The sequence below is a fragment of the Lissotriton helveticus genome, chromosome 6 (assembly GCF_964261635.1).
Source record: "Lissotriton helveticus chromosome 6, aLisHel1.1, whole genome shotgun sequence".
In the NCBI taxonomy this organism is placed as follows: domain Eukaryota; kingdom Metazoa; phylum Chordata; class Amphibia; order Caudata; family Salamandridae; genus Lissotriton; species Lissotriton helveticus.
Window position 1 is genome coordinate 1,439,481,245 of NC_136067.1, and position 14,597 is coordinate 1,439,495,841.

Sequence of the window (14,597 nt, forward strand, 5' to 3'; positions counted from 1 at the left end):
TAGTATACCATTGTGGTAATATGTTAGGTGAGTTATCAAGCTGCCTTCTTTCTCCTAATCCATAACTGGCCCTACTGTTAGCACCAAATATGAACTGTTTACCCAGATTGAAATAAGTCAGTTTGAATATCGGTTATGTATCAAATATTTGGCCCATAACTAGTCTTCACTTTCCAAGTAAGCTTCTTGAAATGTACAGTGCTCCAACTTCAGTCCTATCTTTATTCTTAAAACGTTCTCTGCATGTATGAATGCACCATTCACTTCTGGTGAAGCTCTGAGAGGGTCTGGAGCAAAAACTGGGTCAAAAGAGCTCATACATGAAGAAAGAAAGTAGAGATGGGGATATGGATTCTGTGACAGTAGACCTAAGGGGGTAGAATGGCACAGACAAAGGAAATTGAAGTCAGACTCTATACTGAACCAAATCTATTTACATCTGATGAGATGCACAGACATGTGGGTGGGGATATATAAATATAGCGACTTAAGCCCAAACAAATCAAACTGAGAGACAATGAGGTATTAACCCTGATTAGACAATTAAGAGCTTGGGATAGAGAAGAGTGATCTGGGTAGGGTGCACAGACATGGTGACAGAAACAGTAAATTCCTGGAATATATACATGGACTTGTAGTCACAGGGAGTCAAACCCGAACAGGGAAGGGTAGAGGGGGATAGTCTTGTGGGCAAGAAAGCCAAAACACAAGAGCAATTGGTGACAGACATTGGGATAGGAGGACTTTGAACCTTAAAGCTTAGGTTCTAGGGACATAAAATCCAAGGGTTGTGAGGACTCACACAATAATGGGAAGATTAGTACATGGGGACCGTTGTTCGGTAAACCAAACAACAGGTCACACAAAGATATTCTCGAACATATATTCATATGTCTGAGACTCCATAACTGAATGGGCCAGGACATCTAACTCTTGGGGATTCAATGAAAACCTCATTGAAGCACACCAAGTCACATCAAATTACACTACACACTAAAACACAGTAAAAAACAGCACTACATAGCATACCTGCCACACCATTTAATCTCGCACATTGTATCACAACAAACTGTTCCACATCAAACAGTGCTTCTCACTACCACACCACACCCGAGCGACTACCATCACACATCACTTAGCACACATATAAGCACAATACAACTCTCCCCACAGTTGTTTGTGCATCGTACACAATACCATTGCTCCTGATCTAAACACCACCAGCCCAAAACTCATAAACAAACCCCATTGTGATAGATATAAGACAGTTGTTTTAGTAGGCATTGCAGTGAACGTCTACCTCAACCGTAGTACGACTATAGGATTGGGTGACCAGCTGTTCATTGGTTACACTGGTTGCAAAAAAGAGTAAAGCAGTTTAGAAACGCTTGATTTCCAGATGGATTAACCTGTGCATCAAAATCTGTTGCTCTTTGACTAAAAAAGACCCGCCTGATGGAATAAAGGCTCATTCCACCATAGCCAATTCCTCCACAGCAACTTTAGCTATGGGAGTGCTTATAGCACACATTTGCAAGGTCACTACATGGTCTTCCCTACACTCCTTCGACAAACATTAGTGTTTGGACTTTGAATAAAGAAGAGACAGTCAATTTGCTCTCTAGGTTCTTCAGATCTTTTTCTAAACATTTTCTCCACTCAAGTTATTGCTTGGGAATCTTCTTACAGGTGAGGACTTTGCAGGTAGAAATATCAAACAGAAGGAAAGGTTACTTACCTTCAGTAACACTCTTTCTGTGTATATCTGCAGATTGCTCACTGACCCTCTCACCATTGCTTCTTGAGGGGAAAAAATGTTATACTCCCTTTTTAATAAGGTAAAGTTAGTTATGCACTACACCAATATGCAAGTTTCAGTCTTCTCTGGCATGGCTTGAAAGTTGTGGCAAAACCAGAGTCAAACTAACTTTAGGACGCCAGTCTCAAGGCTTTACAATACCGATGACATCATCACGACTCCACGTCTGACATCAGAACAGTTGAAGCTACCTGCCGCCGCCAGAGAGCTGTTCCATACATTTTCTGGATCCAGTCTGGCACCTGGGAAATTCAAAGGTGAGGAACCTGCAAGGAGATAGAATATCGCCCAGAAAGATCTTTCCCGAAAGTAACTTTTCCTTCTACATAACACTGCTCCATGATAGACATTACATCACACCATATGACAAATGTTAATCCAAATCCACCACACCTAAACATATCTTAGCAGTACACACAGCATCTGACCATAACACACCACTTTGTAACATACATCACCACATAACAGCCACAAGATTATATATACCATTCCTCAACGGAATATTCAACATCGTACCCAAGTCCACATTATGCATAAAATCCCACACAAGTAATTCACACTGACATGGCACATACCTTAAAAAAACTTTCAGATTCAACACTGCACTTCCTATTGTACTCAATATATTACACAATACAATTTCTCCTCATACTAAATAACATCAACCTACATTGCATAAACACACTCCAGTCAACATTGCACTGCACCACATCACAAATGTTCATTCATACTTAACACATCCACCCCCATCAGAACAGCAACCGCAAGATCTTATCACAACACCCCAGTTAATAACACCCCAAATGACAACACACAAGACATATTGTATACCACAACTAAACAAAATATCAATATCAATCAAAATATCAAATCTAGTACCCAAGACCACAGTACACACAACCTGCCCTCACGTGCAATCAACAATGAAATTCATGCATTACCATAAAGCAATCCACATCTCTACAATCAACTCACTGCACCGGATGCCAGTTTTTAGCATGCGGCACTACTCACTGACAGTTTTACAACATAGTTCAACATACCGAACTACACCACACTATACCACATCAACCTACAATCTGTAACATCATATTACCTTGTAAAAGTCCACTCCACATCACTCCAGAACGTGAAACACCATACCCTGCTCAGCAACACCTCTAACACCACCTGGCACAGCTGTGAACTAACCTGCAATTGAGACTATGTCCTGCAACCCTGTAAAGAACGGTGTGATTACCTGTCCAATATTTGAGCATTTACAAAGGCTGGTTCTGGAGAGACTTCATACTCATCCAGATAAAACGATATTCACCTGAGTACACATACCCATGCATGCTTCAGATTTAGATTGGTTTACAGCCGAGGCAATTTTCTTTTAGTAGTGGAAAAGAGAAGAATTCCACATGGTATGAAGCACTGAAATGCCTGATGCTCGGGCAGTTGGATGAATCATGGGCCATTGGTATGACCACTTTCAGGGAGTTCATGATAAAGGACACTGGCAACCAACCATAACACTACAGAAGACTGGTGAGAGTACCGTAATGAAATCTGAATACACTGGTGTAAATAACAACTAAACGACAACCCTGCACCCCTTGTCTCAGAAAATTACTTGGAGTTCCTCCTTTTCCTTTAACGGAAAACTCTGTGGGCTAGCCCACAACTAGAAGGTAGATGTTGGAAGAACAGGGAGCATGTGGAAAGTGTGAGTGAAAACATGTAATAACCCAAAAATCTTCATCAGTAGGACCTAGAACTATACTGCATTGTAATAGAGACAAAGTGTTTCATCATCTAGCAGCAAAGGGAAAGTAAGAGTACAAAAATGCTGAAAATTTTTGAGGCAGACAGTTTTGCATCATACTCCCTCTTCGAGTATTTTTCAGCTTTTGGATCTACCCAATACCTGGTCATAAGCTACAATACCCCTCAAATGACTTTGAAAATTGTATGTGTTGTTTAAAATCATTCAGTAATATGACATATAGTTACAGATACAGTCATAATGTTGCTATGTTATTGGACAGTTGGATTTAAGGATGTCTGAATCTATTCTGTTTGTAGGGAGGATGCCATTCTCAATCAACGACTACTGTACAGCAGGATCAGGGTGCTTCCTTTGGTGGCCTCCCGAGTGCAACCAGCGAATTTGACTCTGATGAGAAGAAGATGGACATTGTAAAGTGGATGAGATTTCCTGGGCAGGTAAATACATTGTACTCATCATTAAATGTTCTAGCTGTGTGTGTTACTCTTGATGCAGGAGATGCAGTCGAGTGGCCTAAGTTGTCCGCTGTAGTAAGATACACTAATGAACAGGCTATACTCCAGTACCTATAGTTGTTTTTAAACTAACGTTGTAAATCAGAGCTTTGTAGCAGTGTATAAAAGCTACATCAAAGTCAAATGACTGTATTGCTCAAATGCTACCTTTGGGAATCTGTTAACTGTGAAGGTGTTTCTACTATGTTTTTCATGAATTACTACAGTGTCATAAATAAGAATATTTCTGTGTGTTGCTGATTAATTAATGTTATGTTTTTCATGATGGCAGCATTTAATTATGATTGGTATATGCTAAGGACCACAATCATTATCAAGATGGTGTCTTCACACTGAGCTCAAGATTGCACAGAGGACTGAACAGCAGATAAAACAGTATTACAGATGGACTCGTTAGGTTTTTAGTGCCTCAGGTTTTTATATAGAGATTGTGGTTGCTTTCAGCAGCTGAAATTTCTGTATCATAAACAAATACTGATGTTCACCGGGCCCTTCTGAAATTGGGCCACTTATTCCTACTTAAACTAATTATGTTTTAACCGAGGCATATGCCATTTTGTGGGTAGAATTTTGTAACATAGAAAAACACATGCTGACTATTAATTGTCTGCGGGAGAGAGGGAATGTAGAATTTCTGAATCTAGCACGGCACCAAAGCTTCTAATTTTGCAAGAGACGCGTGTTCAAGGGCCCAGAATAGACGGTCAACAAAACGAAAGGCCTCTGTTGTGGACTGGCAGTTATAAGGAACATTTGGCTTTGAACCTGTTGAGATTTAACCCACAATCTTGCATCCAGTAGTCTATAACTGCATTGAATTGGTGCAACTTAGAGACTGTACAGTTAGGACCTTTGGTCAAGCTGGACCAAGAACAGGAAATCATCTGCATAGGTGTAGAAAGTAAAATCAAAGGACAAATTAGCAAGGTAACAGGGTGCAGGTACATATTAAACCAGAGAGCCAGAGGGAGGAGCTTCTTGTACTCTCCAGGAGAGTTTTGGCGCTCTCATACATGTTAGAGTGGAAAGAGGTGGTTTAAGTAAGAGCTGTTTTAAAGCACGTTTGTTAAAGTGATCCTGAATCTGGCACTTAACCATACTTGCCAGTTTAGTGTGTGAAAAAGGGCACTGTGTATGAGGGTGAGCATCCTGTGGTAGGAGGTGATATGTGTCTTTGTCAGAAATTATGTACCTTATATTCTGGTAGCTATCATAGTATTTGTATTTGTGTATTACACCAATGCCTTTTTTGGAAATAACAATATCATGCAAGGCATGTTATGATGTCTTCATGGAGTCTTCATCCACCTTGGAGATGACCCTCAAAGTCCCATCATTTTGACCAAAACAAATTTGAATTCCAAACCTGATTCAGATTTCTAAAAACTACTTTCTGGAGTTGTTTCGGGTTCGCAATAGCCTCATTGAGCAGAAAGGATTAACTCTCAATTCCCCCTTTCCACTGCTGCATTTGAGATCCTCGTTCCTAAGAAATTAGTGTGTAAAAACATTTGTTATGTATTCTGCCAAGAATGACTTGACAAGGCATCTATGAAAGTACAGATGTCTTTGTTCATGCTAGTGGGCTTCTGAAAATCACCTAAATCTGAGAAGGCCTTCCACAAATGAATCCTTATACTTTGTCACTTCTAGCAGACATGAAGTTTCTGATTCTGCTTCTGCATGCAGATTCATTACCTCTTGAATACTTCTCCAGGGGCAGACTGGTCAGGAAAACATTTCTCTGTACCTCTACCCCAACAATAGGGACATGGATTGCATTTGATGACAGAAGTGACGTCCCTGTTATGTTTTTGACCTCAAAGTCCCCCCCATCGTGCTGATGACACTTCCATTTTTCCCACATCTTTAATGCTGTTTTGGAGCTCGATTCTTCCCAGAAAAATCTCTTCAAAATGTAACATGTCCAATCCAGAGAGGTCAGAATTTAAGCCTTGCGGCGAAAGCGAACAGCAAATGTCAATCAATGACCACTACAACATCTGACTGTGGTGCCTGGGCTCTGCCACAACTCCAAATCTTGCAAATTGTGCCAGAGCAGGAACTCAAAGGCCCCTAAAGAAAGGGAGTTTGAATTCTTTATGGCCAGAGCCATAAAGAGGTAGCCAGTAGAGGTAGCTGCAGGTCTTGCTCACGATCACCAGCATTGTCAGTCAAGGTCATCTCACTGAAAACATATGGGGCCCGATGTAGGTCATTTTTTTTACCGGTTCATAAATACCGACTCATACCGAATCGGTATTTATGAACCGGAAACCCAAATGTAGGTAAAAATCCGGTAAAAAATACCGATTCGGTATCAATCGGTATTCATACTCGGTAAATACTGAATCGGTATCTACCAATTCGGTAATATCCGACTCGGTAACACCCATACAACCCTATGGCCTTCCAGTCCCATAGGAATGAATGGGAGACACCGAATTGGAATTTACTGATTCGGTAAATACCGAATCGGTAAATTCCGATCTCGAAATTTTGAATACATGACATGTGAGCCTGTGCACCAATCAGGGACACCCATCACACCCCACAACCAAGCATCTGAGAGATCAGCCAATCAGTTGCAAGTACCACACCCCAGTACCTGGAGGTGGCCACACCCATGCAGGTGCAGAGCAACAGAACTGCAGAGAGAGCTGGAAGGGAGACAGAGGACCAGGCTGCACTGAGACCAAGAGAAACAGCATGGAGTCCCAGGAGGCACAAAAGGATGGAGGGGACAGAAAGAGAAAGGTGAAATTCAGCCCAACAGAGCTCCAGGTGCTGGTGGAGGAGGTTGTGCAGCACTACAGCCAGCTGTTCGGGAGACAGTCTCTGCAAGTTGCTGAGTCTGTAAAGAGGACCACCTGGCTGGCAATACAGAGCAAGGTCAATGCCCTAGGAGTGACCCACAGAGAAATTGACGACATGAAGAAGAGGTGGTATGATCTGAGGATCACCACCCAAAAAAAACTAGCCACCCAGAGGAAGGAATCAGCAGCAACCGGTGGGGGGGGAAGAGCCGTGCCCCAAGCCTCACCGACCTCGAGCAGCTCGTGGAATCAACCATGGAGCCTGAAAGCATACATGGTATCGGGGATGCTGATAGCTCAGCCAGAGCTGCAAGTAAGAAAGGTAAGATGCATGGACATGTACCCCACCCATTCCCAGGCCCCTTCCCCAATGTGGGTGAATCACTCACAATCTAGCACACATGACTGTAGTCCCCAGCAATGCATCATGGTAGTTGTAGTCATAGGTACATACATCAAAGCTGCCAACACCGAACGCTGCATGCCATGCCACACTCCCCATGCACAAACAGTCTAGGCAAATGAACATGTGTGTTAGGAATCTGTGTTGGGAAAATAGGCAGCTGATCATTGTCCATGTCTGTTCACAGGAGAGTCATCGCGCAGAGCAGCGCTGGGAGGGGAGTGTAGTGCCACAACATCGTCTGCGAGGGAGAAGGCCAAAGACACTGCTGGACCTAGCACTGTCCCTGAGGAAACATCCACACCCCAGGCACCCACAGCAATGGAGCCCGACACCACTGCTCAGCCACTCTCGCCCCTGCTGTTCGACACACAGACTCAGCCAGCACCAGCAGAAGCCACAACACCCAGCTCAGGGTCCCCTGTGCGCGTGAGGCCAAGGAGGCAGGATGTACCACCTTTACGGATCCTGGAGAGCTCCGATGAGGAAGTGGTAGTGGCTCCCAGACCTAGTACACCAACAATGGCTGGCCACGCTGGACAACTTGGCTCACTGGGATCTGGCCGTGCAGGTGACCGTGTCCGTAGGGCACGAGAGCAGGATGAGGGGCAGGATGTACAGGGTGTCTTCGCTGGGCTTGAAGCCACAATGGTGAAAGTCCAGCGTATGCAGGCCAAAGGCATCATGGCTGTGCACCGGCAGGTGCGCATCCTGAATACCAGGATGTCGGACATCGATCGGGGGATAGGTGCCATGGCAAGGGGAATGGAGGCCATGGGCAAAGGGATGGAGGCAATGGGCAAAGGGATGGAGTCCATGGCAGAGGGGGTGAGGGGCATGGAGGTGCGCATGGGCACCCTCTGTGACAGGCTGCAAAGTGACCAAGAAGAGAGGCGCAGGTATAGGCGCGAGGTCAGGCTGCTCAATCAGTCGATTAACCGGTTTGCAACTTCCACCACCCTGCAGTGTCGCCGCTCTGTTAATCTGCAGACTGACATTGTTCACTGCTGCAGTGACTTGTCCCGGGGGATGGGGAGGGTGACCTCAGCAATGGAGGCAATGCTGACACAGCTGACAGCCACACGTGGCAACATGGTTGTTGGGGACACTGAGGAGTCAACGAGCAGGAGTGGGTCCAGCACGCCTGTTCAGGACATACGTTGGAGCAGCAGACTCCATGCCGAAGACACCGGCACCACTGCACATGTAGACCCCCAGCCCCGTGCCTTGCAAAACATCATGCGTAAGCGCAAGCATTGAGAGACACATTGATCACAGGACAGGTCAAAGTGAGGAAACTTTGGCAAAACATTGTGCAAAGTGCATTTAATTTGATAAATGTTTTTTTGGACGGTGCAGTTGTGTACATTAAAGTGAGTGTTCCAATCACTGGACATGGCTGTGTATCATCGCTCAATTAGAAGTATCTGTTGGTAATTTCAGCACGTCGCAGTCGACCATCTGTTGCTGGTGCTGCTCCTGCTGCATTGTGATCTGCTTGTACTGTCCCATCATCATTGTCCTCATGATATGTGAGTTCTATCTCTGTGCCCTCCTTGGTGGCAAGATTGTGCAGCATGGCGCAGGTCGCAATAATCTTGCAACAGATTATTGGCGTGTACTGACGTGCACCTCCACTCTTATGGAGGCACCTAAATCTACTTTTCAGCAGCCTAAATGTACGTTCCACCACGCAACGTGTTGTTCTGTGTGCCACGTTATAACGCCTTTCACTCCTGGCGGATGGGTTCAGGTAGGGGGTGAGCACAAATGACCGCAGGGCATATGCACTGTCACCTGGGTGGGAAAGGATAATTAGATTAGTCACATACTCAGGAGTGCTCATTCTGCATGAACTGTCAGGGTGTCTCACACATACTTACCCAGCAGGTATCCATCACCAAAATCACCAGCAACAAGGCGTCTGTATATCCCACTGTTGGTGAATATGTAGGAGTCGTGGGTACTCCCAGGATATTTGGCTGCAATGTCCGTTATCATGTTGCTAGCGTTGCAGATCACCTGCACATTGATTGAATGTGTGGACTTCCGGTTTCTGTATATGTGCTCAGTTGCTGCAGGTGGGCATAGTGGGATGTGCGTACCATCGATGCAGCCTATTATGTGCGGGAACTGTGCAAGTTGATAGAATTCGGTTTTTGTCCTTGCTAGTTCTGCAGGTGTCTCAGGGAACCCAATGTAGTGCTCCATCCCCTGCATCATGGCGTTTAGGAATTTTCTGAAGAAGCGTGACAGGCAGCTCTGGGACACTCCACCTACAGAGGCTATCACGTGCTGGTAGCTCCCAGAGGCAAGAAGGTGTAGGCAGCACAGCACCTGTACATGGGGTGGGATGGCATGTGCTCTTGGGGTTGGGTGTTCCAGATATGGGTGGAGGTCCCTGATCAAGTCCAGGATTGTTCTGGGGTGGAGTCGGTACCTTTGCAGGATCTCTGCTTCAGTGAGTTGGAAGAGGGTGATCCTCTGCCTATATACCTGCTCCTCCCTTAGCCAGACCCTCTCTCCTGCTGCCTGTATCCGTAGCCACCTTGCTATTACGTAGAAGGCCGCCATTGTGGGTGTACTGTTGCATTTTGGGAGCTTCTTATATATCCTGTTCCTGGGTTCCACCTGCCTCCAATCCATGTTAAATACCGACTCTTAAATACCGAATTTCACGAAATTCGGTATTTCCTGACTTTGCTACATCTCAAATGGCCTTTTTTACCACTTCTTATTTACCGACTCGGTAAATATGAATTCGGTATTTACCGATTCGGTAACTTACCATTTCTTATTTACCGAATCGGAGATTATGTATTCGGTAAATTCCGAATCGTGTAATACCGATTCGGTGTTTTACCGACTGGTATTTACCGATTCGGTACGTTTTTGGTGACATACATCTCGATGCACTAATACTGGTCGGTAATGGCCGAATTTACCGATTTTCGGCCGCTACCGACCGGTATTTGGCTACCTACATCGGGCCCATGGTGAGGGGGAGGCATGGGAGCAAACATAAACAAAATAGGTTTCCCAAGTCTCTCAGGGACTCTTCTGTGACTCAGGAATTGGCCGAGACTCCCTTGGCACAGAAGCTGGCACCATCACCCCTAGTCCCATTCCATCCAAACTGTTCTCGGACATGCCATCACCTTATCTCAGCACCATGTTTGAAGTTTACAGACATGCAATGGTCCTCTCTGGCGCATCTTCGGGCCCCTTTGGGCCTGTGAGGATGTCGCATAGATTCCTACCATTGAGCCTTCCTTCTGAAACATTTGTCCTTTTTTGTCACTTAAAACACTGTTGATCATCGAGTCAACATCACCCCTTGCAACAAAGGTCCCAGCGCCGCCACTCCTGGCCCCCATTCCATCCTAACTATAAATAGACATTCTGGCACCTTATCTCAGCACCATTTGTGAGGCATTTAGATGTGTGATAGTACTCTCTGTAGCATCTTCGGACACTATAGGACTTGTAGGGATGTCATATGGATTCCCACCATTGGGCCTTCCTTCTGCAACATTACTTCCCTTCTGCTAGTTCAAACGGTGCTGATCGTCCAGTCAACTTCAACTCTTGCACCGATTCGGGTCCAGCGGAGGCTCATTTATGCCTGTGCCCACGGACACAGGTTTCCTTAGCACCTCAATGCCGTTGGTGCTGGCATTGGCTTTGGAACCTTGTCTCTGGCACCTTTACATTAGTGCAAAAGGGAGACACAACGTCAACTTGAAGGGAAACTGTTCAGAAATTTCAAGGGATTGCTGAAACTAGTAGCATTTATACTTCCCCTGAGATGGAGTTCTGGGGCCATCGCTCCTGCACTTACTTAATAGCGCTCCATCATGAGGAACGCAGCAGAGGTTCTTAATTTGCTCTTGCCTTACTGTCAAAACTAGGTCCAACGTTCCGACCAAAGCCCTACAGTCTTCCACCCACACTTTGGGGCCAATGTTGCCTTTTAGCAAGGCTCTTCTAGACCCCATTCTGGCTATGTGAACCAAACTTCCCTCAACCCCTGCAGTGAACAGATCAGGTGCCAGAAGATATAGACCTGTCCTGGATTATCTATCTTTACTGTTGGAATACCCTTGACCAGAGTACCTAGTAATTCAGGCTTTTTCTTCGTCTGAGCTTTTGCCTTGAAATTATCCTACTGCACCAGCCGCTAGGGAATCTAAAAGGATTGAGGCTTGGACCAAAATAATCTTAGCAGCCAGGAGCCTGGCTTGAAATCCCTCAATTCCACATGACTGCTAGGGTACTAGGTGCATGCCCTTTGACAAAGAGCAGGTACGCTGAAGTCTTATCTTCCCAAAGAACTTCAGTCTAATTTCCAAGATCTGATCTGGGAGGGTCAAGTGGCATTAGGACAGGTGATACATTCCAGACTAGATACAGCAGATTTGGTTACCTTGGCAATGAGGACATAAATTGCTGTCAGGAGACATGCCTGGCTTCTCTGTTTTTTCCCCCTATGTGCAGTCCACCTTGAGGGACCTTCTATATAAAGGTACCAAACTGACTCAGCCTTGTAACTCTTCAAAGACAGTTGTGTTCCAGCCTGCTCTCTAGGTCTGCAGTTCCACAGAAAGGAATTCCAGGGGTTTCAAAAGTTTCAAAGATTTGGGAGAACCCTCAATGTCCATAAACACCAGCCAGCGCTTGTTCAGCAGCAATCTCTACACACAATTTTGTGACGGAACACAATCCTGCTGTAGAAAGGGTTGAGGCCATGCAGAACCTCAAGCATTTAGCTCTCCCTCCCCCTCTTCAGCCACGGCAGGAAAACAGTTCTAGTTCCCTGTAGTCTAGTTATTTGTAACCGGTAAGAGCCTGGGTGTCTCTCCCTTAACAGACCTGAAGGTCCATAACTTTGGACTAGGACGTCATACAAATTGTGGAAAACGGGTATGCCCTACACTTCAGCAGTCTCTTCCCCAGATTCCCCCTCCTCATTAAGACTTTACACTGAAAACCTTCTTCTACAGCAAGAGGTGGCATCTTTGCTTCAGAAACCATGGAGTTGGTGCTAAAAAAGGAGATTCATCAAGGATGCTAGTCATGGAGCTTCCTTTTTCCAAAGAAGTGCAGCCGATCTTGGAGTTTATGTTCTTGAACTTCTTCCTGTGCAAGAAGTTGAAGATGCTGTCCCTTTCTCAGGTTCTTTTGGGCTTGTGATTAGGGACTGGATGATGCCAATTGACTTACATTACGCATACTTTCATATACCAATCCTGTCACGCAAGAAGTATCTGCACTTTGTGGTGGACACAGCTCAATTTGCAGTTTTTCTAATTGGACTGACATTGACACCATGAATCTTCACATAGGTGATGACAGTGGTGGCAGCCCTTCTAAGGAGGTCCGAGATTCCGGTCCCTAATTGTAAGTTTGGCTTATGAAGGCCACAACTCTGGAGATGTGGCAGTCACACCTGCATTTGAGGTCATCCTTGTTGCACAGCTTTGTTTTTTCTTCAGTGTGCCCAGATCCTACCTGGACACATCCTGTTTTTAGGGGGAGTACTGGATATCCCCTTGGGCCGAGATGTTCCACCTGCACCGAGGATATGTGGCATTCATATGTTGTACCTGTGCTTTCAGGAAGTAACTTGGATTCCATTCCTGTGTGCTCTACACCTACTCGGTCTTCGAGCTTCTTGCATCCTCCTGATCATGCTTGGCTGCTGGTATATGAGCATGTGATTGCTCTCCTGTGGTGTTTTCGCAGACAGTGGGTCCAACATACAGCTGACTTCACAGAATCCTCGCGGACTCCATTGTGGTTTCCATAGACACTGCAGCGAAGTTTACTTTGTGGGGTGTAGAGGAGAACCTTTGCTAAGGTATGTTCTTCCAACCCCATCAATCCATGGCCACGATAGTGATGATGCCTCCAACATAAGATGGGAGGGCTCATCAAGAGGAGCTGGAGGTCAGAGGCCTCTGATTTTCATAGGAGCAGTGCTTACAAATTAGTCTGCTCAAACTGAAAGCTATTCACCTAGTGCTCAAGGCATTCATTCCTTCCCTTCGCAGTCAGTCCTGATCTTGACAGACAATACGACTGCGATTTTGTATGTTAACACCTTGTTTGGTATGTAGGATCCCAGTCTCCCCGGCGAGAAGCTCTGAGGCTCTCGTCCTGGGCACCAAAGCTCAGAATGTGGCTGGTGGCAAATCAACTGGTAGGCTCTTTTTTTTTAAAACTTCTTTATTGATAGCATGCACAAACAACGCAACAGTGTTACATTAACAGGAACATCAGACAGAGCTATGTTCAAATAAGTAAAAACAGACCATTTATCTAATATGTAGGCCCAACCACACCACTCCCTCGATCCTTACTGCCTCCAAAGACCACCATCATACACCAGAAGTACTCCCGCATATTGTTCGGCCTCCAGGCTCAGAGCACCTCCCAGAGGAGCCACTTGGCGATCTCTGTGTCTGGTCAGCATCCACTTTGCTCTGTATAACTGGGTCAACAGTTCCTGTAATGTTCCTTGCCACTCAAAACAGTCCCGCTCCATCTTTTCGTCCATTGGACAGACCCCCCAGGATATAGCGGCATGGATTAGCAAATTTAGCGGCACAAAAATGGAAATTTAGCGGCACAAATATGGAAATTTAGCGGCAATTTTGTGGCATTTTATGTGGCCATTTTTCCTACAACAAACACAGATATCTTAGTTTTTTTAGTTATTTGACGACATGAAGCTATGTATATTTGGTTTATTTACAATGTAGACACACTGTGAGGTCCTCAGTGTCCTTTTGAAGTAAATGATCAGTCTCTCCCAAATGCAGAGTCACAGTTATTAAAATGATATTATTTCCTTTGCTGCTGTACTTCTTTGAGGCCAGACCAGTGATTTGAAAAGTAGCATTTTTCAAGGAACCCAGTAGTTTGTTGTTCGACTTGATTTGGAGGAGGTCAAATGCAAAATAATGGCAATAAATAAGGTTATGCTTCCCCTTTAATTTGGAGCAATGTGGGTGCCAAATATGGAAGTGTTCTACCTGGTCGGGCAACTGATCTGGTCAATGCACTGGATAGGCAATCTGCGTGGTCGGGACCTCCCTGTAGCTAGGTGCCGTGGTATAATCTTTCATTAATGCACAGTGATATAATGCAATGACTCAAAACGGAACTCAGAGGCATAACACAGTGTCCTAAAGCCACTGTGGTGCAGGGTGCACCCCAACATTTAGGTGCCCCCATTCACCCCCAAAACTGTGAATATATGCAACAT

General features: G+C 45.1%; 1 protein-coding gene across 4 annotated transcripts in view; it reads left to right on the forward strand.

Annotated features, from left to right (window-relative positions):
- The window catches only part of AHI1 (Abelson helper integration site 1), an 862,008-nt gene that overhangs the window by 244,128 nt on the left and 603,283 nt on the right, over positions 1 to 14,597 (forward strand). For all 4 annotated transcript variants that reach the window (XM_078649231.1, XM_078649230.1, XM_078649229.1 and 1 more), the window contains exon 10: positions 3,890 to 4,030. In XM_078649231.1, the coding sequence (XP_078505357.1) occupies positions 3,890 to 4,030 (141 nt within the window). The remainder of the gene's footprint in view (positions 1 to 3,889; positions 4,031 to 14,597) is intronic.